The sequence below is a fragment of the Neoarthrinium moseri genome (genome assembly GCF_022829205.1).
Source record: "Neoarthrinium moseri strain CBS 164.80 chromosome Unknown scaffold5_Wmoseri_CBS_16480, whole genome shotgun sequence".
Classification (NCBI taxonomy): Eukaryota; Fungi; Ascomycota; class Sordariomycetes; order Amphisphaeriales; family Apiosporaceae; genus Neoarthrinium; species Neoarthrinium moseri.
The window spans coordinates 589,972-611,714 of NW_026055119.1; the positions used below are offsets into that span (position 1 = coordinate 589,972).

Sequence of the window (21,743 nt, forward strand, 5' to 3'; positions counted from 1 at the left end):
GGGTGAGGCATATTGAAGCAAGGATCAAAAAAGCACCATCAGGCCACCTTGCAGGAGAAAGCTTGACGGGAAGGATGGGACCTCACCTGAACCATGATACTGGCTGCTTGTCAAACACCTCGCGGTCAGGATCGTATTGACAGCTGCTGCTTCACGGCTTTCGTTCGAGGGCATGGAGTCGAGTTGGAACCATGAGGGATATTACCCTTGATGGCGAGCGGGCGGTATCTGTCGCTGAACGCGCCCACCACCTAAGTGAACACCAACGCGAATTGTGTCTCTTACAGGCGATCATAGAAGAACATGACTTGATGAGGAACAAATTGTCTTGTTATTGTATGGTTCCAGGCTCACTTCATCTGGACACTTCACATGGTATTGTTGTGGTTGAATGAGATGCCTTCCAAGTCTGCTGCGTGTTAGTGCCCCAGGCTTTTAGTTGACGTCGGTCTTGATTAGCGCGGCCAAACACCAACCTTACCATTCAGCCATACCATACCCATGTCTCACCCCTGAAATTAGCCCTGGAGGTAGGTTAGCATCTGAAGCATGTGGAGCATAACTACAACGACCAGGCTGTCACCAAAAAGTTGGGGGCGCCTCGTTGGGGAGCTCTGATAAATCTGGGGTCGCCTTTTGCATCAGGACGAACAGGTCGCAACGGACACCAACGCCGACGCCGACGCCGACGAAACGCCTTGCCAACACGGCAATCGGAATGAGCTGCATTCACTTGTAGCTCTGACCAATGCAGGACCCTGAAAGAACCAACGGGTCTCGATTGAACCCCCTGCCCACGATGCCGTCCTCCGCCCACCTCCTCGGCGCATTCGTGCTGCTGGCCCGTCTGGCGACGGCGACAGTCCCGCATCACGAGAGCGCACTTCCGTCGTATCTCTACGGCGCTCCCATATCGGTCGAGTGCATGAACCGCAGCATGTAAGGCTTGACTCTCAGCGCCTCGCCCGCAGCCTCTGCCAGCCGCGCAAAATACTGACGAGATGCTGCCCCCGCGACAGAGAAACCGGCGAGCACATCCAGGACGCCCACGACGAGATCCAATGGATCCCGTTCCCCGTGTGCAGCGAGACCTCGAAGCCGCTCGAGTTCCACTACGGCGTCGAGGCCGAGGTGAACTGCACCATCCCCATGATCGACGACCCCTTCTTCCACCTGCTCGAGTTCTACATCCACAGCGACGCGCCGCTGGCCTGCCGCCTGCCCTCGCGCCCGCCCGCCCACGTCGAGGCCGTCGGCGAGAAGCCCCACAAGATGGAGTACGTCCCGCTCGTCTTCGCCCTGGCCGGCACCCTGCAGCTGAGCCATCTGCACATCAGCACGCACCTGAACGTGCTGCTGCACAGCACCCCGAAGCACCACATCCACCCGCACGACTCGGGTGTGCTCGACTCCGGCGCCGCCTACAGCACGAGCCCCCTGAGCCACATGGAGGGCAGCCAGACCAAGAGGCTGGTCATTGGGGACCCCTTACCCCTGAGCTTCAGCGTTCGGTGGTTCCCGACGCCGTCGCTGCCCAAGACCGAGGGCAAGGTCGAATGGCAGGGCATGGGCGGTCACATTTACGCGAGCACAATATTCTACGGCCTCGTGTCGTTCATCGCGGGAGCTCTGGCGAGCACAATGTACTTCTTCGGGGTCGTCTTGCCCAAGAAGTTAAAGGGCAGAGGACTGGGAGGCGCAACACCACTTGGGTACGGGATGAACGGCAAGGGTGTCGGCAACGGATGGGGCATCTCCAAGAGAATCGATTGAGGGACACTATAATGCATAATCTGCCGGAAACATTGGCGATTCTTGTACATTACGACTTCACAGGGGGTTTATGCATGCATGAATGACTTATTACGGATCAGGGTCATGGATGATACTACCTGGTGTTCATGGAGAATTTTGGATGTATTAGATCTCGACTTGGTAAGGGAGGAATATGTCCACATGGGATTAGCCACTATGAAGAGAGATGATAATGCGAAAGGTACTAATTCGACCACTGGAGGATCAACGTGATTCGTTTGATGCGCTGTCGGATTGCCGCAAATGCAACATTACCATTACTGAACCTTCTTCCTTTGGTCAACGGCGTCCAATCTCCTTAACAGGCGTGCGTACATATCGACGCTCAGAACGGCAGCTAAGACTTGTCAATCTAGGTTCATATGTAGAGACTGCAGCAGTTCAAGATGGAGCAAAGGGTATTCATCAGAACATGCGAAAGAAGCAGACTCACCAAGCGCAAAGTAGGCCCCATACAAACCACCTAGTAAGACGGCCTTCTCCTTCAGCGTGATGAGGGCCTCATCCCATAGCCACGCCTCCCACATGCACGTGGCCGTGGTGATGACCGTCTCGAGGCCGTAGACTAGGAGCAGTAGCTCCGCACGCCCGCTGAGGCTAGCCTTCGTGGACGACGGCCACAGCGCACCTACCGCCCACGCCGACACCGGCAGGTGAAAGACGAGCTCCAGCACGGCGAAGAAGGGGAAGAAGGACGGCAGCGGCGCCGGGGGTGGCGCGAAGAACTGGTCCTTGTACGTCTAGTACCACAGACTCTGGTCAGCCAAGGCACGCGGGCCTAGTTCATGGGAATGGGCTTTTCCGGCAGGCCCGATGACCCGCGGGTTGGCCGGACTTACCTCGAGATAGTAGACGCGCAGGTCGCCCAGGAAAGACAGTGGCGCGTCAGGAGTGGCCCAGATGGCGCGTGGATAGAAAGGTACGAGGTCGACAACTATGAAGGTGTCAGTTCATACATTTGTCATGGTGTTGCGCCTCAGAAGAGCCAGACTCACAGAACAGGATGGGGATGTGCAAGACGAAGTACACGAGGTACACGTTGTCGAGCCAATGGCGCTGGACCGGAGCCATGGTGTCTTGGACTAGGCTAGGCCGGATTCCAGATATTATAACAAAGAAACTGCGGCTTGAGTTATATGATGTGATATCCCGTGGCGGCAAGGTAGACTTCGTCGACAAAGAGACTCTGGAGTTTGCAGAGTTCAGGGGTACGATACGCGGCGCGGTGAGATTTAGCGCACGTGCGAATGCAAGCGCACACGGCTCACCAGCACTGTACCTTTGGGAAGAGCCTGCGTATGGAGTGTGGGTTATGTACAAGTACCAATGCACCGAACATTTTTCAATATGCAATGGAGAACGTTTGGTATTGGTTCAAATGGACCATACGGAGACTACAGATAGTCTATAACAGTTATCATGCCTCTCAGCAACATATATTCCCATGACCTTCAATGTGTGGTCATCAACACCGCAACCTACAGACCCTACCTGGAGGTTTGATTACCCCTTCTGTACTCTCTATGACACTACACTGGGAGGGCTGGGTGACGCAGGTTACCGCACGTGTTTGATTTCTTGTCACAACACTATATCACTATATCACCATATCAGCGACTGGTGTGTCTGAACCGAAACCTCCGTCATACGACAAAGACCTTACCGCAATCCCATCCGATATAGGAGCCCAAGTCAAGTAGGCTCTGGTCCAAAGCTTCTCAGTAGAAGTCCGTGTAATTCAAGCATATGTACAAAATATCAGTGCTCATCACAAATGCCCGCTTGATTAGGTACTCGCATTAGATTGGTTGTGAGGGTTTTCCGTAGTGGCCCCCAGGTGCCAATCTACTCGGCCGGTGTGAATTAGCATTGTTTTAGAAGTGTCGGAGTCTAGTTCAGTGAGTAAGTTCGGAGTGGCGCAGGGAGTTAAAGACGGTGGGATATCAAAGCCTGCGACTGGTTTTGGGGGCAAGAGTAATTTCGAATACTGGCCTGGTGTGGAATCAAGTTAACTAAGACATTTTTTTATACATCAGAAATCCATAGCGACGACATTTTCTTCATTTCAGGGACCTTCTCGGCTCATAATTCGACTTTGTAGTTAGGAGCCGTCAGTGGCCATCACATAAGGGAAGCCTGAGAGACCAGGCCATATCCCCATCTAGAACATGTTTGACTCGCGGACGTTGAAACGATTCATTGCCGTCGGTGCTCATTTGTGAGACAGCCTGTCTATTCAAAATTACTATGAGGAGAGACATCAGGGGAAACTGTAAAACGTGAGCATCAAAGATAAGAGTAAATGTATTGCTACTATATCCAGTTGAGGAATACAACTTACGGGTTTCTCACCACGGGGTGACGGGTATACTAAGCTTTCGAACATATGGTAATCCATTCCAATTAATAGGGCTATGGTTGTGCCGAGCGCTACCATGATGCAAATGACTACTGTCAGAGCGGGCGGTGTTGATGTATGCTTGACTTTACCTGTCATCACTATGATGAGGCTCCTGAGCAACAGGCTTTTGAAAGTGACCCCTCTTGAAACACGATTCTCTGGGCACGGCTCTAGATCAACTGATCCACCCGTGCCGGGCGTTCAAGGTTGCCCCCGTTGCTTCTCGGCACCTGCCTCTCTGGAATGCGATGCGGAGATGGTGTAACTGATTCCAGCCCATGACAATCAGGTAGATACTGGACCTATGTACTTCTCAACGCATAATTTCGCCCAAAGTCGAAAGAGTCTGGCGGCAACATCCGACCGGCAACGTAACCCTGACGATACCCACTGCGCGACGTCTGCCCGCTGATTGGCCAACTCTGTCGACCTTTTAATTAATCGTCAGACCACTAAGATGGCGCATTTCACAACCCCAAACGTTCCCAACTCAGCGTATCCCTCGATGCTACCCCGGGCCGCTCTCGTCCAATCTTGCCTGCCAATCGCTCCATTGCGGACCCGTTCATTTCTGACGTTTCATCGACCCTGCCTGTCTCTTTGACTTTCTTTTCTTACTACGTAGACGCCCTTAGTTTAGCTATTCATGCGGCGCGCGGGTCCCGTCGCTGTTAGCTGTGGTCTTGTCGGCAAGATCAACTATCGTGCTATTCTTGAGCCGCAAGTCATTACTCGCGCAGGTATTCAGAAGTCGGCCGGCGCTGTTTTGTCGCACCCGGCACTGATGGATCGGCAGTTTTTAGGACTTGCGTAGATACTTATTTGCGAAAGCCAGAACATGTGATATTGAGGTCCCGGTACTGTGAAACAGCATATACCCTGCCTGAGCCAAGGATTTACCCGTAGAGGAATTCAAGGCTTGCTATTGTCCCTAAGCTCGTTTGTGATTGCTTGTTTGCGTCGTTTCACTCCGATCAATCATGGTACGCCTGGCTGCAACCTTGCAATACATCGGTACAACCTTGTGGTAGATCCAGGAATGCTATCAATCCCGTCGCCTGTCATGCCGTTTATAATACCCACCCCTGTGACCATCATCCATAATTGTCGTGTATTGATGTGATTTACTCCGCCACGTTTTGTGGGATGAGTGCTCCTGCATCAGGAATGCTTTCAAGCACCGTAGAGTATACGCACTAGATTTCGATTCCCTAACGGTCGCGGGCGACAACCACATTCCCTGATTTCACTTTTACTTCTTTTCCTCTGTTTCCTATCACACTCGAGATAAGAAACATGGCAGGCTGGGTTTCAGGCGACAAGACACGGTCGACATGGCAGGTCCTACTCTTGCCTTTGTGCTTCATCAGCCTACTCATATCGGGTATCGCTATTGGAAAGGCAAACAGTTATCGGCAGTATGACAGCGTCCGGCTGAAGGGCCGATGGAGCGCAGCACTTGACCTATTGGTTACGCCTCCTACCGCACGAGCGATTGAGCAAGATCAGTTGTTGAGGAGACATTATGCCGATGCCATAGGCTTCACAGCTGAAACGACAAAATGGCTAGCGGAGCGATATCCATCGAAGCACCTGGACGAAGCCCGCGCCTTGTTGGATAAGTATGCCACGGAAGTCGTTACACCTCGTGATCAGCCAGACCGCGACGTATCGACGAGGCACCTTACAGTACGACAAAACCCCTTTGAGGCCATTGGAAACCTGTTGGGTTTGGGAGGCGACAAGTCGGGCAACAAGAACGATAGCAGTATACTATCTGGTATAGGGGATGTGTTGAAGAATGGTCTTGCTGGTATTGGGCAGGATCTTCTCGGCGACGTCGCAGGGGCAGGTATGTTTCTAGGGATTGGAGTTGGCCAAGGAGCCGCTTCAGGCTTGAATCTCACCACTGCCCAAAAAGCGAAAGCCGTAGGGGACGGCGTCGCCGCCGCGAGTGGCATGGAAAGTACTGGTCTGAACCCTGCGATTCGGAATCTAGGTAGTGGACTCTCTGGTACCTTGGTTGGTTCTATCGACTTGAGCTCCGTTGGTGGCGGCGATACGATTGGCCCAGCTGTCATGGGCCTGGCTACTGGTATTGGCAATGGAGCGGTGTCGGGTCTGAAGATCAAGAACATTACAGCTCCCGTGGCAAACCAAACCAATGGGTTCAATCTGGCAGGAATCCTGGAGACCTTCGGCTTCGGGCTGACGTCAACCGTAACCAGCAACATCGACACCAACACCCTTTCGGGCGGTCCCATGTCACAAGACCTCGCCGCTCAAATACCGTCAGCTGTCTTGAGCCTAGCTCAAGGGATCGGGAACGGTGCCGTGTCCGGACTTAAGATCAATCAAAACGTTGCTCCACCAACTGGTACTAACGTTCCGGATATCGCTGGGGCATTTGGCTTCGGGTTGTCCCAGTCCGTCACCTCCAACGTGGATATCAACGCTTTGAGTCAGGGTAATGGCACCAATCTGGACATTATGAAGATCCTTCCCTCGGCAGCTACTGGCCTTGGAAGAGGCCTTGGTGAGGGCATTCCCATTGGTTTAGGGGTCCAGCCTGATCCAGGAACGTTGCCAGTCAAGACGATGCCCGATGGCTCACTGGATTTTGAAGGAATCTCTGAGAACTTCGCCATGGGTTTGACCTCCAGGGTACTAGCCAATGGGACGTTGTCAAAGCTGATGAGCATGTCAAGTCCGGGTGGCGGTGCTCTGGGTAGTCTGGACATAGGCAAGGCGGCGGGTGGTCTTGCTCGGGGACTGCTTCAAGGGGCTGGCGATTCTGTGAAAGCGATGGGAGGCGTGCAAGCAATACTTGAAGGTAAAGCTACCACACCCACTGGCCCGATTCCAGAGACCCCAGTTCAATTCAATGATTCCTTGAACGGCGCTGCCGTAGGATTTGGACAGGGTTTTGGTAGCCAGGGCGTTACCGTCATCCAGTCATTGATCGGTCAGGCGAAGGTGGTCACTCAAAAACGGGACATCGATGGGACTTCTGCCGTCAAAGATATGGAAGTGGCGTCAGTGAAGCCTCGGCAAACGGGCATTGTAGTTTCGAATTCGACAGGCACCACCTTCAATCTCTCAGCATTGATAGACGCGGAAGGTATCTCAACACTTTTGCAGAAGGGTATCGATGCTCTCACCTGCGAAGGTGTTGGCGGCCTCTTCCTTGTACTGTCCGGCCTGGCCAATGGCGGCGCAATTCCCTCGGACCCTCAGTCTGCCGATACTCTTGCACAGTTCAAAGATGTACTACCAAAGGGCGTTTTGCATTTCATGAATGAGGGTAACACCTACGAACTTGACATGCAACAAGTTGTGGATGGCCTGGGCGGTGGCTTGAGTGGTGCTGCCGATGGCCTCACTATCAATGGTAACAAGGCGTCCACCTTCGTGGGCTTCCTCATATTCCACGGTAAGCAAATCTGTCTATATATTGATTTTATACCAGTGACTAACTCATTGTAGTTATCCTAGGAATCGTTGCTATGCTGAATGTGCTGCCGCTTATCCTCGGATTAGAAAGTGCTCGGAATTTGCTTGTTCGTATACGCAAACCTCACCACTTTACTTGGGCTGGCAAGTGGACGAGTATTGGCTGGTTCTTTTTCATCGCCCCTTCGCTAATCCTGATCATCATTTTCGGCTCCTTGGCTATGGGTAATGCCGGTCACTTCAGAACTGCTCACGGTGTAAGATATCACAGTCTATACTGTGAAGTACGCAATTTGCTGACATATTCCCCTTTAGGTACTTGGTCTTCTCACGGTCATCGACGGCCTGGCTGCAGTTGGTCTACACTATGCCGTCAGGCTGTTTGGTTCGCCGCCTGGACAACCGCCTACGACGATGCAGCGGGTACGGACGTACAACAACCAGGTTCTCCTTATCCTCACCATTGCTACTTCACTCAGCGGGTTCGGGGATCTAAGCAAGATCACTGTGTGTCTCACTCGTATTGTCTCTCTCGAGATGGCTATCGCCGCTGGTTTTGGGCTTTCCGGTGTGTACACGATTGGCAGCACGATCACGCAACTAGACCTCTTCTTGGAGTTTAGAGATGCGAGGATGAGGAAAAAGGGTCTGATGGGCCGCAATGAAGGTAGCGTTGGACAGATCAAGGGTAAGGTCGAAGTCGTATCTTAAATTAGCGACGAACATAGTAAATTGACTTTTCAAGACCAACTGATTTGCGATTTAGTAATAAAGCTGACGACAGAATACTTCTCGCATAGCTATTATTCTCGAGAGTTTTGGAAATGAGACATCTGCATGTGCGTCATTGACGATGATGATTCTAAGTCTTCAAAGGTCTTGTGCTGGAAAACTGGTTCATTGGCCGAGGTAGAAGCTTCGAGTTGCTTCCGAAAAACTGATGGCTTATCACGGCTATCAATACATACAACTAAGAGGCCAATTCCAGGCGCTTTGTAAGTCTCAAGGTAAATGAGGAGGGTGTGATATACTGCGCCTGCGAAGTAGTAATAACTGATTAAGTTTCCTAAAGGCTACAGATGTGATATCTGCATGGAAAGCACATGCAGATTACCTCTCAAATGTTAGCTTAGTAAGTGGTATAGACCCCGCTCCCTCCCTTACGTGGTGCACCTACGCCTTTGCATTGACGGGGCATGTGTTCAATGTGCTGGCTGTTTTTGCCTATTTGTCTGCCTGTGCCGCCTAGAGGCAAGGGGGTCTTGTTGGTCCCCAAGTAGACTCGGACCGACTCAACCGAGGTCTCACAGCTTGAGTTCTTCAACCACAAGACCCATTCCATCTTTACTTCAGAGACTTTTACCAATAAAGGGGGTCCTTGGCATCATCTCAACCTTGGACATGGCACTGTTAGACTTGCCCTCCGCAGGGCTCATCGTTCGTACACTCTTCACTCTTTGCATCGCAGGAGCTCTCTATCGCAAAAGCAGCGCATGGCTTCATTACAAATCCGTTATGCGTAAAAATGGCTGCCATGAGCTGCCAAGATACCCCCATATAGACCCAATTTTTGGCCTCGATCTGTTCTTGGCATCCAAAAGGGCACTAGACGAGAGAAGGTTCCTTGATTTCAATGGGGAGCTCTTCCAGAAGTATGGAAAAACATTCCAGGCTAATAATCTAGGTGTTCATACCATCAAAACTATGAATCCGGAAGTCACAAAGTATGTCCATGCCACGTATTTCGACTACTTCGGCGTGGAAAAGATCCGTTCCGGTGTCGAATATCTTTGGGGTGACGGAATGACATCTTTAGAAGGTGAGAGATGGGCTTCTCGCCGGAAGCTGATTAAGCCCGCATTCGACGTGGTCCACATCGGAAACCTAGAGAATCGAAGTCTTGGAAAGCATGTTGACAGATTGATGGAACTGGTACCGCGAGACGGATCAACGATAGACTTGATGCCGCTATTTAGGCGCTTGGTAAGTATATCTCCTTCCCGCCTTCGTTTCTATGGCGACTAATGGAGTCGTGACAGAGCCTTGACACAGCCAGTGAATTTATCTTTGGAGAGTCTATGAATGCTTTGCAATCCTCAGATTCGCACAAGGAGTTCTTGAACGCCTATTTTTATGCTCAACAAGGAACGCTACCTCGCGTGATGCTTGGACCCAAACTGCGCTGGCTCCATCGCGATCCCAAATGGTACAGTGACAGCGACACGGTTCTCGGCTTCATCGATGAACGAGTCCAAAAAGCCCTGGCCAGACGGGAGAATGGCGTAGCGGAGGATGGCCATGTTCGACTGATTGATGAGATGCTGAAAATAACTCAAGATCGCATCACGGTGCGTTTCCAGGCTCAGAACGTTTTTACTCCAGCACACGATGGAGCTGCCATCACCTTGAGCAACGCGTTTTTCCATCTTTCCAGGAATCCAAAGGCATGGGCTACACTTCGAGCAGAAATCATGCCTACCAAGGATTCGGCAATCACTTACGACTTATTGAAGACCTATCAATACCTCAAGAATACGATACGTGAGACCCACCGAGTCTCGCCAATACAGACATTTATCGCCCGCCAATGCATCCGTGAGATCGTTCTGCCGAGCGGTGGCGGCGAGGACGGAACAGAGCCACTTTACCTGAAAGAAGGAGACGTCGTGGAAATGAATTTTCGGTCCACGCTCAGAGACAAGGACTTCTGGGGGGAGGATGCGGATGAGTTTCGGCCCGAGAGATGGGATGACCTGAAGCCAACCTGGGAGTACACCCCTTTTGGTAGTGGCCCTCGCATATGTCCCGGGTTTCGTCTTGTTTTCGCAGAGGTTGCATACACGTTGGTGACATTTCTGAGGGCATTCGAGAGGTTGGAAAGTCGTGACGATAAGCCATGGACTGAGGAAACGAGGTTTTCCTTCCAGAACTTGAACGGCGCTAAAGTTGCGCTATTTCCTCCCCAGTCGCCCTGACCTTGGAGTTCATATTATGACATTTAGCTTATAGCGGCTGCGTCATTCTCGTCATATTTGAATACACGATATTGCTACGAGTCAAAAGATTCTGACTGAGACCGAAAGAGTTTGTAGAATACGAGCTATACTGCTTTGATCGCAAAAAGCTCGTGATGAGTCACCTGCCTAGCCGTAATGTGATTGGCTATCGGGTTCAATGTGGCACAGGTAATCCCAGTGTGACTTGAACTCCCGACGGTGGTTCTGAACCGAAACAAAACCTATAATCTGCTGAGTTTGGTGTCATTTCAATCCAAGTTGAACTGGGCGCGACCAACGACCTCACGCAGTGAAGATGGCCGGTCTTGAGGATTTCCCAACCGAACTGCTCGACGTGCTCTTGGACGAGCTAGGTGAGTCGTTGATTTCTTCGGCCCCAGCTCTGCTACGATGCTGCAAACAATTGTACCGGCGCCTCGTACCCTGTCTCTACACACGAAAGGATGTCCGGAATAGGGCAATGGCATGGGCTTGCAGGGCCGGCGTTCTCGAAGTGGTTGAACTTGCAGCTTTCTACGGCGCGCCTGTCAGTACGGCAATCTCGACGTCAGGCGTGCAGGATCTGACGTTGCATCTTGCCATCAAAGGGGGTAAATCAGATGTGTTCAAGCTTCTTTTGCAACTGGGCGCTCGTCTGGATGATCCTGTTATGTCGCAGCAGGGTCGTCAGCGAGTGCATTCATCCATCATGAAGCGATTCTGTTCGCCACGCTATGCGTCTTCCAATCCCAACCTTATCAAAATGTTCTTCGAGTCAAGATTGCAAAACCAGATGCGAGACGACGGCTGCGGTCCCGAGGTTTATGATCCGCTTGCCCAGCTCATCGTAGCAGGTGCTTCCACTGAGTTGGTGCGGCTTCTGCTAAGGCAAGGTGCGGATCCTGAGGGTATTCGTCGCTGCTCGCGCAAAGACTACCTCTGTCCGCTCTCAGCTGCTATAACTGTCGGTTCCCCTTCCATATTCCGCTTGCTTTTAGAGCACGGGGCGGTATTTCATGGAAAAGGCATGATGGAGTCACCACACAAAGGCTCCATTGTGCCCATCTGCGCCGCAGCGATTTCACTGGCGCGTCACCACTATGGCATGTCTATGATGCAGTTGTGTCTGGAGCACGGTGCCGACATCAACCAACGGTTCCCGATCAGAGTCTACGGCCCGCGTCTATGGACAAACGATTGGTACGAAGCCTCACCTCTGTCCGTATTCCTGACTTCGATCATGGTGGGGGAGATTGAAAATGATCCAGTCCAAGGCTTGGTTTATTTGCTTGATCGAGGCGCATTAATCAGCAACCCGGGAAAGAACCGGGTAACGCCTTTCAACATGAAGTCGGACCTAGTTTCGCATTCTAGTTTGGATATTGTTCTAGGTCTGCGGAATCGGGCAGCCCGGGAGCATGTACACCTTTTGAGGGTGGTGACGCTTCTCGTTTATTACGGCGCGGCAAGGGATGATACTGGTCACCTACTCTCAAAATACCTCTGGGGCTCATACATATCTTCAACGCAAGAACGTTCTGAAGAGATAGAGTTGGCTAAAATACTAATTGCAGACTTAATGGTGGAAGAAACACACGAGGTCTTGGCTCACTACATCATCAACGCCTGCAGCCCAATACTGCCCCTTGCGGACGCGCTGAATATCAACGTGGTTCAATTGCTTATTGCCGCTGGTGCCGATATCAACAAACCTGTTGCATTTCCATACAATCGTAACTCACACCCTCATTTGCACAGGCAGTGCAGGCAATTCGGCAACAAATGCGAAAATTCTTGTGGCTCTCATCCCCCACTACACGAGTTATGCAGACGATGGAACAACAAATGCGGCGGTGACACACGGACACGCTGCAATGAAGGATATGAGTGTCGGTCTTACTGTCACAAGCACCCGCAAATTAGAGGACAATCTCTGAGATTTTTAATGTCTATGGGGGCTGATCCAAACATTCAGGCCAAGGGCAAGACCGCGGATGATTTCCTACTAGACCGGGTTGACGAGGAGCTTGAATGTAGAAAGAAGCATCTTCAGACCCTTGCTGAGGTGTTGCGCAGTAATTACAAGAGCTGACGAAGGGCGAAGAGGATTGTCAAGGCGTCAGCTCTCTATATAATCATTCAACATTTCATTGTACCAAACATTGAAAGGAGCCGACTTTCACTAAAATGCTGCATGGTCAACTTATCTAGACTTAGAATGACTTCGAAACCACCATCAACTCCTTCAGCCGAGGGGACCCGTGGCAATATTATCGGGAATCGTCGTTTTGTCAATTTGGGCAGCCTTACGGCGTCGCATTTCCCAACCGTTTCTCCCCACTGAAGCTCATATGCTGCTTGATCAGCCCAGGACACGAGGGAAATGCCGTCATGGTGAGGGCCAAGCTTGATGTTTGTGATATCTTCCTGCAAGGCAACATAACGTAGGGCATCACGTATGCTTTCCCCGTCAACGCTGCTGATTGAAGTGCGGATAGCACCTGCGATTCTCGCCCAGATTCGGATGTCTCCAGAACCAAGCTCCATACTCTCTGACGTCAAAGCTGACCGATCAGAAAGAGACAGCAAGTCATCTTTTGAGACAGAAGCCACCGTCATTGCAAAACCGGCTCCAAGATAGTCCTTTGGTAAAGGCGGGTTAAGCCTCGCCCGACAGTTTACGGGGACACCGGCCGTGTAGTGCTCCTTCATATCACCTTCACCTCTATTGCCCGAAGCGTGGTGCATTGCGTTCACTGTTGCACTCCAGAGCAGCGCTGTGAGGACATCCCCGGTCGACACCCACTGAGCTTTAGCTCCTGAAAATGCAAGATGACCACCACCGTTGATTGAGTCTTTGACTCGCCGTAGTGACTCCACAGGGAGATAGAAAATGCGGGTCTCACACTCAAGTTCTGGGGTTCTAGTCGCAGCGGCTTGAGGCAAAGCATCCTGTTCTACTATATGAATGAGCTGCGGCACTGCCCTTGATTCATCGTTTGCAGCTTCTTCGGGTGGGCCGGAGATTGCTTCTCGATTATACCAGCTCGGATCGAGCCCAATATTAGCTGAAGAGCCGCTTCGGCAGCGTGAGGCCCATAACTTGAGCAGCACCCCAAACCCAGTGATGTCAGTCGTGTGGTGGTGGACCGCAACGCTCAGCACGGAGCCCCCTTTCACCCGTGACAGCTTGGCACGGAAGACGGGCTCCAGTCGCGGGCCTGAGGCGGCCACAACGAAAGCTGGAAAGGCCGAAGGTGGGAAGTTGGCAGCTTTGAGGGTGGAGTAGTCCAAGCTTTCGGTAAGATCGTTCTGAGACAGCAGGTCATCCAACTTTTGGTACGAGGCGGTGAGTTGCACCGAGCCCTTAGGATGATCTCGGGCTACCACTCCGGAACACAGATATGGAATATCGGTAACCACGCCCTGGAGCCCATGTCGGAGTGTCTGGAAGACTTGGGGGTTCGAGGATGGAAAGCAAAGGATTTGTGTCACGTATGTCCTTGGCATAAGCCAGTCAAGTGGTGACAATGCGCTTCCACCCGTGGAAATAGACATGTTTGGGCGTAACTTATCCCAAATACGTTCAGATTCTTTTTGATATAACCTCGGTATAGTCCCAACGTCATCCCATTTAGTCGAAAAATAATGGCCTACCACCAGGATCGTCGTTCCTGATTAGTAAGCAGCGGCCTGCACATCAAGGTCCGTCTTACTGGCTATGCAGGACATCAGATTCAGCAGTCGTGAAGGTTATTGATTAGGCTATATTGTCTATTGTCAACTCGACTTAGTCCCGTGCCATAGTGATAGCGGCGATATGGAAATTAAAGGCAAAAGCCGCCTGGAATCGTCAGGCCGAAAGCCGGAAGCTAGAAAGCCTCTATGCAAATGCCGCTCAATGCATTGCTAAAGCCAGATTCTGACTTTCGAATACGAAAGGCTAGAGTACCTCGCTCGTAGCCACTCTAATGTCTGAGCTGATTAGGGGGGGTTGTGGCATATGAGAAGAGTTGGGTGTCATCAAGTCGTCAGTGAGCACGTGTCAGCCTGCTGGTTTTCTTCCAACATCGCTACCAGTCTGCAGCCCAGCCGTTGTCCTTCAGGAACTCTTCACAAGCTTGTCTTAACGCGAGATTGGGCCGCAAGTCGCTCGGCAATAGGGGTTCACGAGTAAGAGGGTCAGTAGGAGACCTCCGAAGATGCTCCAGGATCGAGGCCCGCTCGTAACTCTTCCCGGTCTTCGTCTGCGGAGAGTGTTAATGAAATGAAAGGTTTTCCACAGACATGGCGCACTTACTGTGACAGGGTCAATAAATATATTGAAACTGATCTCATCGATCATCCAATCCGGGACGATTCTCTGTTTGTCGTCGCCTTGACGTGCTTGCTCAAAGGTCCTCCGCAGGTCTGACGCTTTGTCGTCCCATTCCCCACGAACCTCATCCCGAAGGCCCTCAGTATCGCACGTCTCTAGCATTTCCTCCTTTTCCCTCTCCATCAACGCGAGGAGTTCGTCCTCAAGCATTTGGTTCTCCCGCGTCCTCCGCTTCTCCTTTTGTTCCCAGTTCTCTTTCTTGCAGCGCAGCACCGTGGATGTCACCTGGGGGAGGGACTTGTCGTTCTGGCTGATACACAGCGCATGCGCCCGCAAAGCCGCGGATAGAGCATCTTCGTAGTTGTGCAGTTCTATATTTGCTTGGGCGAGGTAGTAGTTCGCCTTCATGGACTCGAGGTTCAGCGTCAAACAGGCCTGGCAGTCGGAGATTGCCGAATCCCAGAGTTTGAGCTTCAGCCTTGCCATCGCGCGGTTCGTGTAGAGGGCTGGGTTGGCGTCGTCGGCGATGATGCTATAGCCCCGATTTTCAGTCAGCCTCGCCACCCCGCAACGCATAGTAAGGTAACACAGGCCTAACTGACATGGCGATTACGCCGACTCAGGGAAGCTTAGAAACATACGCCTTGGAGTATAGGCTCTCGGCGCCCACAAAGTCCCCTGATTGGTAGAGCTTGTTGCCTTCGTTCTTTAGGGCAGTGGCCCGCGCGGGGTCCTTGTTGTGCTGCATGGCGAGGGCCGATAAGTACAGGACGTTGACTATACAACTCCGGAGATAGTCGACGGACGGTACGGCAGTGCGATGAGTGAAGAGCTGGAGAGCTACCGAAATGATGTTGTCGCTTTCGCCAACTGCTGGTGGTTCAGGTGCCGGCGAGGTCGCTGCAACGGCAATGCGCAAAGGGGCTACAATCAAGGAAGGACAGACAAAGAACAGCAATTGATCATGTGGATAAAATCAAAATGATATGAAAGACACAGAAAATCGTCAAGAGTCAGCCTTGCTGTCCATCCTCCCAACGCTCGTCGTGCAGTCAGACAGACGTCTGCGCCAGCTCATTCAGCCTTGCTGCGAGGTGGTGGCCCGGCGTGGTCGGCATCTTGCATTCGGTCATTTGTCATGCGAAACTTCGAGAACACAGGGTCCAATTTAGCGGGCATCGCGGCACAGTCTTGGCCTGTCTCGGCAAGGCGGCGGTTGGCTGCAGCGGGGTCGGCGGCATCGATACGCTATTGGGCCACCGTAGCGGTTCGCTAACTGTCCCGCCTACCGGTACTGGACTTAGGTAACCGGTCGGGGCGGACGTTGTAGCCGTTCGTACGAGCTGCATCATGCGATCATACGGCGCAGTGACAAAATCACATATCTAGCCTGACTGACTGCACGGTCGGATGTCATGCAGCATCGGTTACATTTTCCAGATGATCTCAAGCCTGTACTCCGGCACTTTGCTCATCATCCCCGGATTGACACAGCTTGTTCTCTTAGTTGCGGAGTGCTCTAAGCTGGGCTGCTGAATTGCCAAGCACAGCAAGGCTACTCCTATAACCCGCCTTGTAGTCGGTGTTGCGGGCCTTCCCGGCATGGACGACTCCATCGCGTCCGAAAGACTCTGTGTACGCCAGGCTGTCAAGTCCTAGGAGACTGGTCCTGCTTGTCATGTTTCCAGCCTTCCCGCAGTTCCCTCTGTACGCTTCGGTCTACGTTGGAAGGCTCTTCCCAGCCTCTCCGTCATGGAGGTTCTCCTCGGCCTGTGCCCCTGTCCATCTCGATGAGGTTCCATCTGAGGCTGCCCTCCGCTCTCAGATGCCTCGAGTAAGAACGTTTCGTCGAGCTCCTCCCGGGAATTGGTCATCACCATAGGGCACATGGATTCTCTGTGTCGTGTGAGCTTGGATGATTTCGTGTGGCCAGAGAGCCTTGTAGCTTTGCTCGTAGTATTCACGCTCCGGGCCCTGTCTTCCTTTCCCGCTTTCCGTGAGGCACTTCGGTGATGTTTGCGATGGCGGTGAGACCTCGGGTGTTTCTTGCTTGCTCTCTCTTTTAGCACCTCTTGGACTATTGACTTGAACATACCCTCGACGTTCTCGCCGGTCTTCGCACTCGTCTCAACAAATGGTACCTGAAGAAGCAAGGTCCTGGCGACCAATTCGCCCTCAAGTTTTGATATTTGTCTCCTTACTGCTGTCGTCGACGAGCTGGAATCATACGCATTGACGTTCGCAGGGCCATCCCCCTCTACGATTTGTTCACGAGCCGTGCTTTCAATCACGGGTGTGCCGATCTCCAGCCATGACTCTACCTTGGAGGACCTCGAGGACCGTCTAGCGAAATGGGGAAGCCTCTTCTCATTGGCTGCCCGTACAGTATGCACCGACCGTTGTGTTGAGAAGACCGACAGTCTGGCGTCCATGGCTGCGTCCGCCGATACGATCGAGCGTCGAGCGGCTGCGAGGATGGATTCCCGTTGAATTGCCCCAAAGCTGCCCATCGATATTGGGGACAATGGCAGATTCTGGTCGAAGACCCTGCTCTCGCGGAACAGAGGGTGCACAACTTCTCTCTCACTCGCCACGTCTTCGAGAAGTGCTTCTTCCTTCTCGAGCAAAATGCCGCCAACATCGAAGTCTATCGCCTCGAAATCGGTATCCGTATCAGACTTGTTGCCTACCAGCCCTACCACAATCTCTCCAGCCCCTCGACCGAGAAACCGTAGCCAACCCTTCCGCCTGCCCAGCGAGCCATGGCCGCTTCTGGCACTGAGCGGTATCTCATTATGCAGGTCAGCTACAGTCTCAAAAGACCCCCGGCTGCCGATGTCATACACTAGGAGTACTGCATCATAGCTCCCGTTGAGAAGCGTCTTGGCCCTCTTCTTCGGATGCTGAAGGTCGGGCGAGTTGATGATTTCAACTAGAAAAGTACTGTTCTCCCTCTCGCAGTCCGAACAAGTAATAGGCTCCCCAGAAAATGATTCCAATGTTTGAGCTGTAATATGCTCAGCAGAATCAGGATCTTGGATCGATGCAGGATTTGAGAATATGGATGACTGTGTGGTGAGCCGGTCGTCGCGATCTGATAGGAGTGGGATTGTAAGCCCATACGAGGTATCCAACGGTCGTGTCTCCGAGTCGGGCTCTTGATCTTTGGGAGACAGAGTCACACAGCGTCGACTGTGCCGCGTTAGTGAAGTGTCGTATGCTGCTGGGAATTCGTTGGTCGTGAACTGCGATTAAATCAGTATCGCTTGCGGGTTTCAATCCTGTCTATACCTACTCTGGACTCCAGGGCGCTTTTCCCGACCCCAGGTGCACCCAGCATCAAGATTCTGATCGTACTGTCATTACGACGTTTACCCATGATGTAGCTAGCAGGCATTTAGTATGATTCGTGAGTGAATGTTAGGAAATTGGTATCCGGACGCGGGATCCTTTCCATGAACGCTGTCGTGATGCCTCGAATTTAAAAGACGTAGAGGCAAGATTTCAGGCATTCTTGATCCAGGAAAGAAGTTTGAGAGGGAAACAGAAGTACCGACTTGTGTATTTGGCATTAAACCCGTACTATGAATTCAGACTCGAGATGTTTTGCATCGACTTCTGCATGAAGTCATGGAACGGTATTAACAGGCTAAATGTTGAGGTTTTAAGCCTCTCATGTAATTGAGACAGCATCATATCGGTAGCGACGCTTTTACTACCGTATGAGACATCCTAGCGGGCTACGGTTGCCGTAGCTGTCCATGCGGTTAAAACATCATATCGCACGTGAACTATAACTCAAATGAGTATACGCACAGCGGGTGTTGAAACGGATTTATTTCCGCGGACAATCTGATCTACTACCACAAAAGCTGGTCTGGATGCATTATAATCTTTTTTTGTTCTTCTTCCACCATGAGGAAATGTAGGGAGCCTGTCCATGATCAGAAGCATAGCGACTTGGGAACTGTTCCAATTGACGGGGGGCTTGTTACGGCTATGACGAGAACGCGACCAATGTATCAATGTGGAACCGAGATTCTTTTGTAGCACGGCGATTTCCATAGATGTATGCAAATATTGGCTTCTCATACTTTACACGTCAGACTTATATATGCAAATCGAATACAAACGGATGCCGGATGTTACGGCAGCGGCAAAGATGCTGTCAGCTAACTGGCCTTCGGCATTAGCGCCGTCAGAATCTAAAGGCAAGCAGCCATGTCGACATAATTAGCCTCGTGTTAAGGTTTTAACTTCACCCAGATCTGGGAACTTGGGTATGCGTTCAACTTCTGCTTCAGACTCTATTCCTACAAGAAGCCCGGGTAAGGTGCCGCGTCATTCCCTGAACTAGTCGTTACTGTGGCCAGCCAAATACTGCTAGTTGCTCACGGTCTTAGCCAAGGCGGCCTAGACCAATGAATGGACTAAAAGTCAGGCACCTTGGTGTAATAGCTTGGGGCTGTACAATAGTAGTGCGCCTCTGTACCACGGTCCGCTTGTTTTTGGTGCTGGGCTAATTCGCACAGTAGCCCGCAAAGCTAACAGGACGGTCTACATTTAGCTACCTGAATGTAATCTTTCGTGCCTTAGTTTAAGTGCCAGCTCCACGCTCTCGTTATCAAACAATATCGTCACCGTTTTCCTCATTCAGGGACCTTATGACGACAACACACATAATCAGCAGCCTGTATCATAACCTCCGGCTGGAATTGGCGAAATTCTCGACTGTACTGCTGTACGTATCTCCTGTAGCGCGCCAGCTGGTTGGCTAGCGCAGCTAGTCAGAACCGAGATGTCATACTCTGGGTTACTCTTGCGAGGAAGCTGGGCATATCCTTGCCTCGCCCCCTCACACCTCCCGTCGCTTGTACGCTCTGATTGGAGAAATGTCCCCAAGAGAAGCCGAGTATACCGGCTAGCGCGTGTGGCTTGGGGCTAGAATCAAAATTGCTGCAGTGGAAAGATACCAGCCATATGGTTCAACGAAAACGGCCTCCGAGACCTGAAGATTATCCGATGGGATCCTTGACAAGATCATCACCAAGTTACCGCAGCACTGGTTCAGTCATAATCTCGCACAGGGATTTGGTGGGTTGGGGTTGTCAATTGCGACTCCAACGCGCATGCGCATGGGACCTTAGCGTCATCGTAGTGCTGATCTTTGGCATATTGTGCAATACTGGGCTGATGCTTTGATGCTACCCCAGATCCAAATCCAAATAGCACACAAGTAATGGCGTCGGAGACCCGGAGCCGGATGGGATGCGAGCTCCATCAGCTACGCCACGATATTCTACCAGTATTCTGGTCCTGCGCACGGAGGACCCGGGCGAGGGCGGAGAAGAAGCGAAACCAGCGTCTCAGGCATTCATCCTTCCACGTGGCGTGCTCTGAACACTCCAAAATTAGCCCCGACACAGGCTTGTCGAGCCTGCACTTTTCTGTAGTACGGCGGACAAGGGGTGGCATGATGGATGGCAGGACAGGGTGTGCGATATATACTATGGTACTAGCCTTGCGCTACGCCCAATGGACAGCCCCTGGCGCAGTCGCTGCTTTTAGGCATTTCCGTGCTCACCCAATGGACTCGAAACATGGTCTTGGCCACCCTTTTCCGCGGTCCAGCGATGGGCCAGTCCAGCGACATTATCTCCGGCCTGACCCAAAGGAGTTCGTGGCGAACGTGGGCGGCGCATTAATGCAAGACATTGCTGAAGAAGCCCAAAACGCGACCGGAGCACAGGGATTGATCCCCCAATCCTGCAGTCAATCCCTCTGATGACTAAACCCATTATGAGTCCATGGCCTGGGACCTGGGACCTGGGACCCATGGAAATGGGACCGATGGCTACTCCCCCGTGTCCCCCGAAAGAAATTACCAGACTCACCCCCTCGCGCCCTCGCGCATGACCTGTCCAGGCTTGCCTTCATTGGCCAATGCCGCCACCTTTTCTAGCGACCTCAACGACAGACTACTGTGACAGACTACTGTGCGCAGTGGACTCGCAAGAGCTTCGTCAACACGACTTGGTCCACGCCACGAGTTGCCCTCCACATGGGCCTGTGGCACAATATCCCAAGTCGACAGCAACACCCACCGCGCTCCATCAAGAGTTGCTAATCGTGCATTCAGGACCGATAGAAGGAGATTTATCCACGTCGCGAGTCAGTCCGGTGGTCGATTGTGATCGATCAAATCTTGCGTATCCATTTTGTCTCAGCGTCGTCCTCCAGGCCTCAGTCCAATTTACCTCTGCCAAGCTCAGCTAATGGATCATCTGGAAGAGGCTTGCGCCGCCAACTTTGGCTTCTCATGGGGCATGTGTGAGCTGAACGGCTTCCATGGGCGTTTCTAGCCACGCATGTAGCTCACGCAGCTGCCGCACGCGGAAAGCGAGGAGGTGGTAGCGACATGGTTCTCTGGAAGCCCATCTGTTTGTGACAACGGCAGCGTTTGCGTATCGAATCCTGACCCGGCCCCGTATGTCGGCGGTCGAAGACGATTGAGACTACGTGTTAGGTGGTGACGGCTTCATGCCCGAGCTTATCGTTGCCGCGAGCTCATCACATCTGGACGTCACATTCGCTACATTACCCAAAAAGAGGCATGAGACATTCAGCGAAGGTCCACAGCAACAGAACCACGTTCAGCTGACCATGCAAGAATGGGAAGGAAGTGAATCCAGACCTTTATGCAGAGCATCGCCAAAAGGATGCGGAAACCCGGGAGCTTCACCATGATCCTTCTCTGGAA

The 21,743-nt window shown here is 52.0% G+C and overlaps 8 protein-coding genes across 8 annotated transcripts; 4 read left to right on the forward strand and 4 right to left on the reverse strand.

Moving 5' to 3' along the window:
* Positions 1-799: 799 nt before the first annotated feature.
* Positions 800-1,773, forward strand: JN550_002360 (uncharacterized protein; the record flags this gene model as incomplete). Its single annotated transcript, XM_049313647.1, has 2 exons — positions 800-939; positions 1,020-1,773. The coding sequence occupies 2 exons, from the start codon at positions 800-802 to the stop codon at positions 1,771-1,773; spliced, it is 894 nt and encodes a 297-aa protein (XP_049175651.1).
* Positions 1,774-2,072: 299 nt separating this feature from the next.
* JN550_002361 (uncharacterized protein) lies at positions 2,073-2,886 on the reverse strand (the record flags this gene model as incomplete). Its single annotated transcript, XM_049313648.1, has 4 exons — positions 2,073-2,152; positions 2,249-2,555; positions 2,655-2,749; positions 2,811-2,886. 4 exons carry the CDS (start codon positions 2,884-2,886, stop codon positions 2,073-2,075), a joined length of 558 nt encoding a protein of 185 aa, XP_049175652.1.
* Positions 2,887-5,512: 2,626 nt separating this feature from the next.
* Positions 5,513-8,380, forward strand: JN550_002362 (uncharacterized protein; the record flags this gene model as incomplete). The annotated part of the gene is made up of 3 exons (XM_049313649.1): positions 5,513-7,649; positions 7,703-7,926; positions 7,985-8,380. 3 exons carry the CDS (start codon positions 5,513-5,515, stop codon positions 8,378-8,380), a joined length of 2,757 nt encoding a protein of 918 aa, XP_049175653.1.
* Positions 8,381-9,373: 993 nt separating this feature from the next.
* On the forward strand, positions 9,374-10,644 carry JN550_002363 (uncharacterized protein; the record flags this gene model as incomplete). Its single annotated transcript, XM_049313650.1, has 2 exons — positions 9,374-9,652; positions 9,709-10,644. 2 exons carry the CDS (start codon positions 9,374-9,376, stop codon positions 10,642-10,644), a joined length of 1,215 nt encoding a protein of 404 aa, XP_049175654.1.
* Positions 10,645-10,981: 337 nt separating this feature from the next.
* JN550_002364 (uncharacterized protein) lies at positions 10,982-12,602 on the forward strand (the record flags this gene model as incomplete). The annotated part of the gene is made up of 2 exons (XM_049313651.1): positions 10,982-12,359; positions 12,424-12,602. 2 exons carry the CDS (start codon positions 10,982-10,984, stop codon positions 12,600-12,602), a joined length of 1,557 nt encoding a protein of 518 aa, XP_049175655.1.
* Positions 12,603-12,804: 202 nt separating this feature from the next.
* Positions 12,805-14,223, reverse strand: JN550_002365 (uncharacterized protein; the record flags this gene model as incomplete). The annotated part of the gene is made up of 1 exon (XM_049313652.1): positions 12,805-14,223. One exon carries the CDS (start codon positions 14,221-14,223, stop codon positions 12,805-12,807), a length of 1,419 nt encoding a protein of 472 aa, XP_049175656.1.
* A 515-nt stretch (positions 14,224-14,738) lies between these two features.
* Positions 14,739-15,731, reverse strand: JN550_002366 (uncharacterized protein; the record flags this gene model as incomplete). The annotated part of the gene is made up of 3 exons (XM_049313653.1): positions 14,739-14,912; positions 14,966-15,515; positions 15,625-15,731. 3 exons carry the CDS (start codon positions 15,729-15,731, stop codon positions 14,739-14,741), a joined length of 831 nt encoding a protein of 276 aa, XP_049175657.1.
* Positions 15,732-16,804: 1,073 nt separating this feature from the next.
* JN550_002367 (uncharacterized protein) lies at positions 16,805-18,362 on the reverse strand (the record flags this gene model as incomplete). Its single annotated transcript, XM_049313654.1, has 3 exons — positions 16,805-17,028; positions 17,079-18,228; positions 18,279-18,362. 3 exons carry the CDS (start codon positions 18,360-18,362, stop codon positions 16,805-16,807), a joined length of 1,458 nt encoding a protein of 485 aa, XP_049175658.1.
* Positions 18,363-21,743: the final 3,381 nt, after the last annotated feature.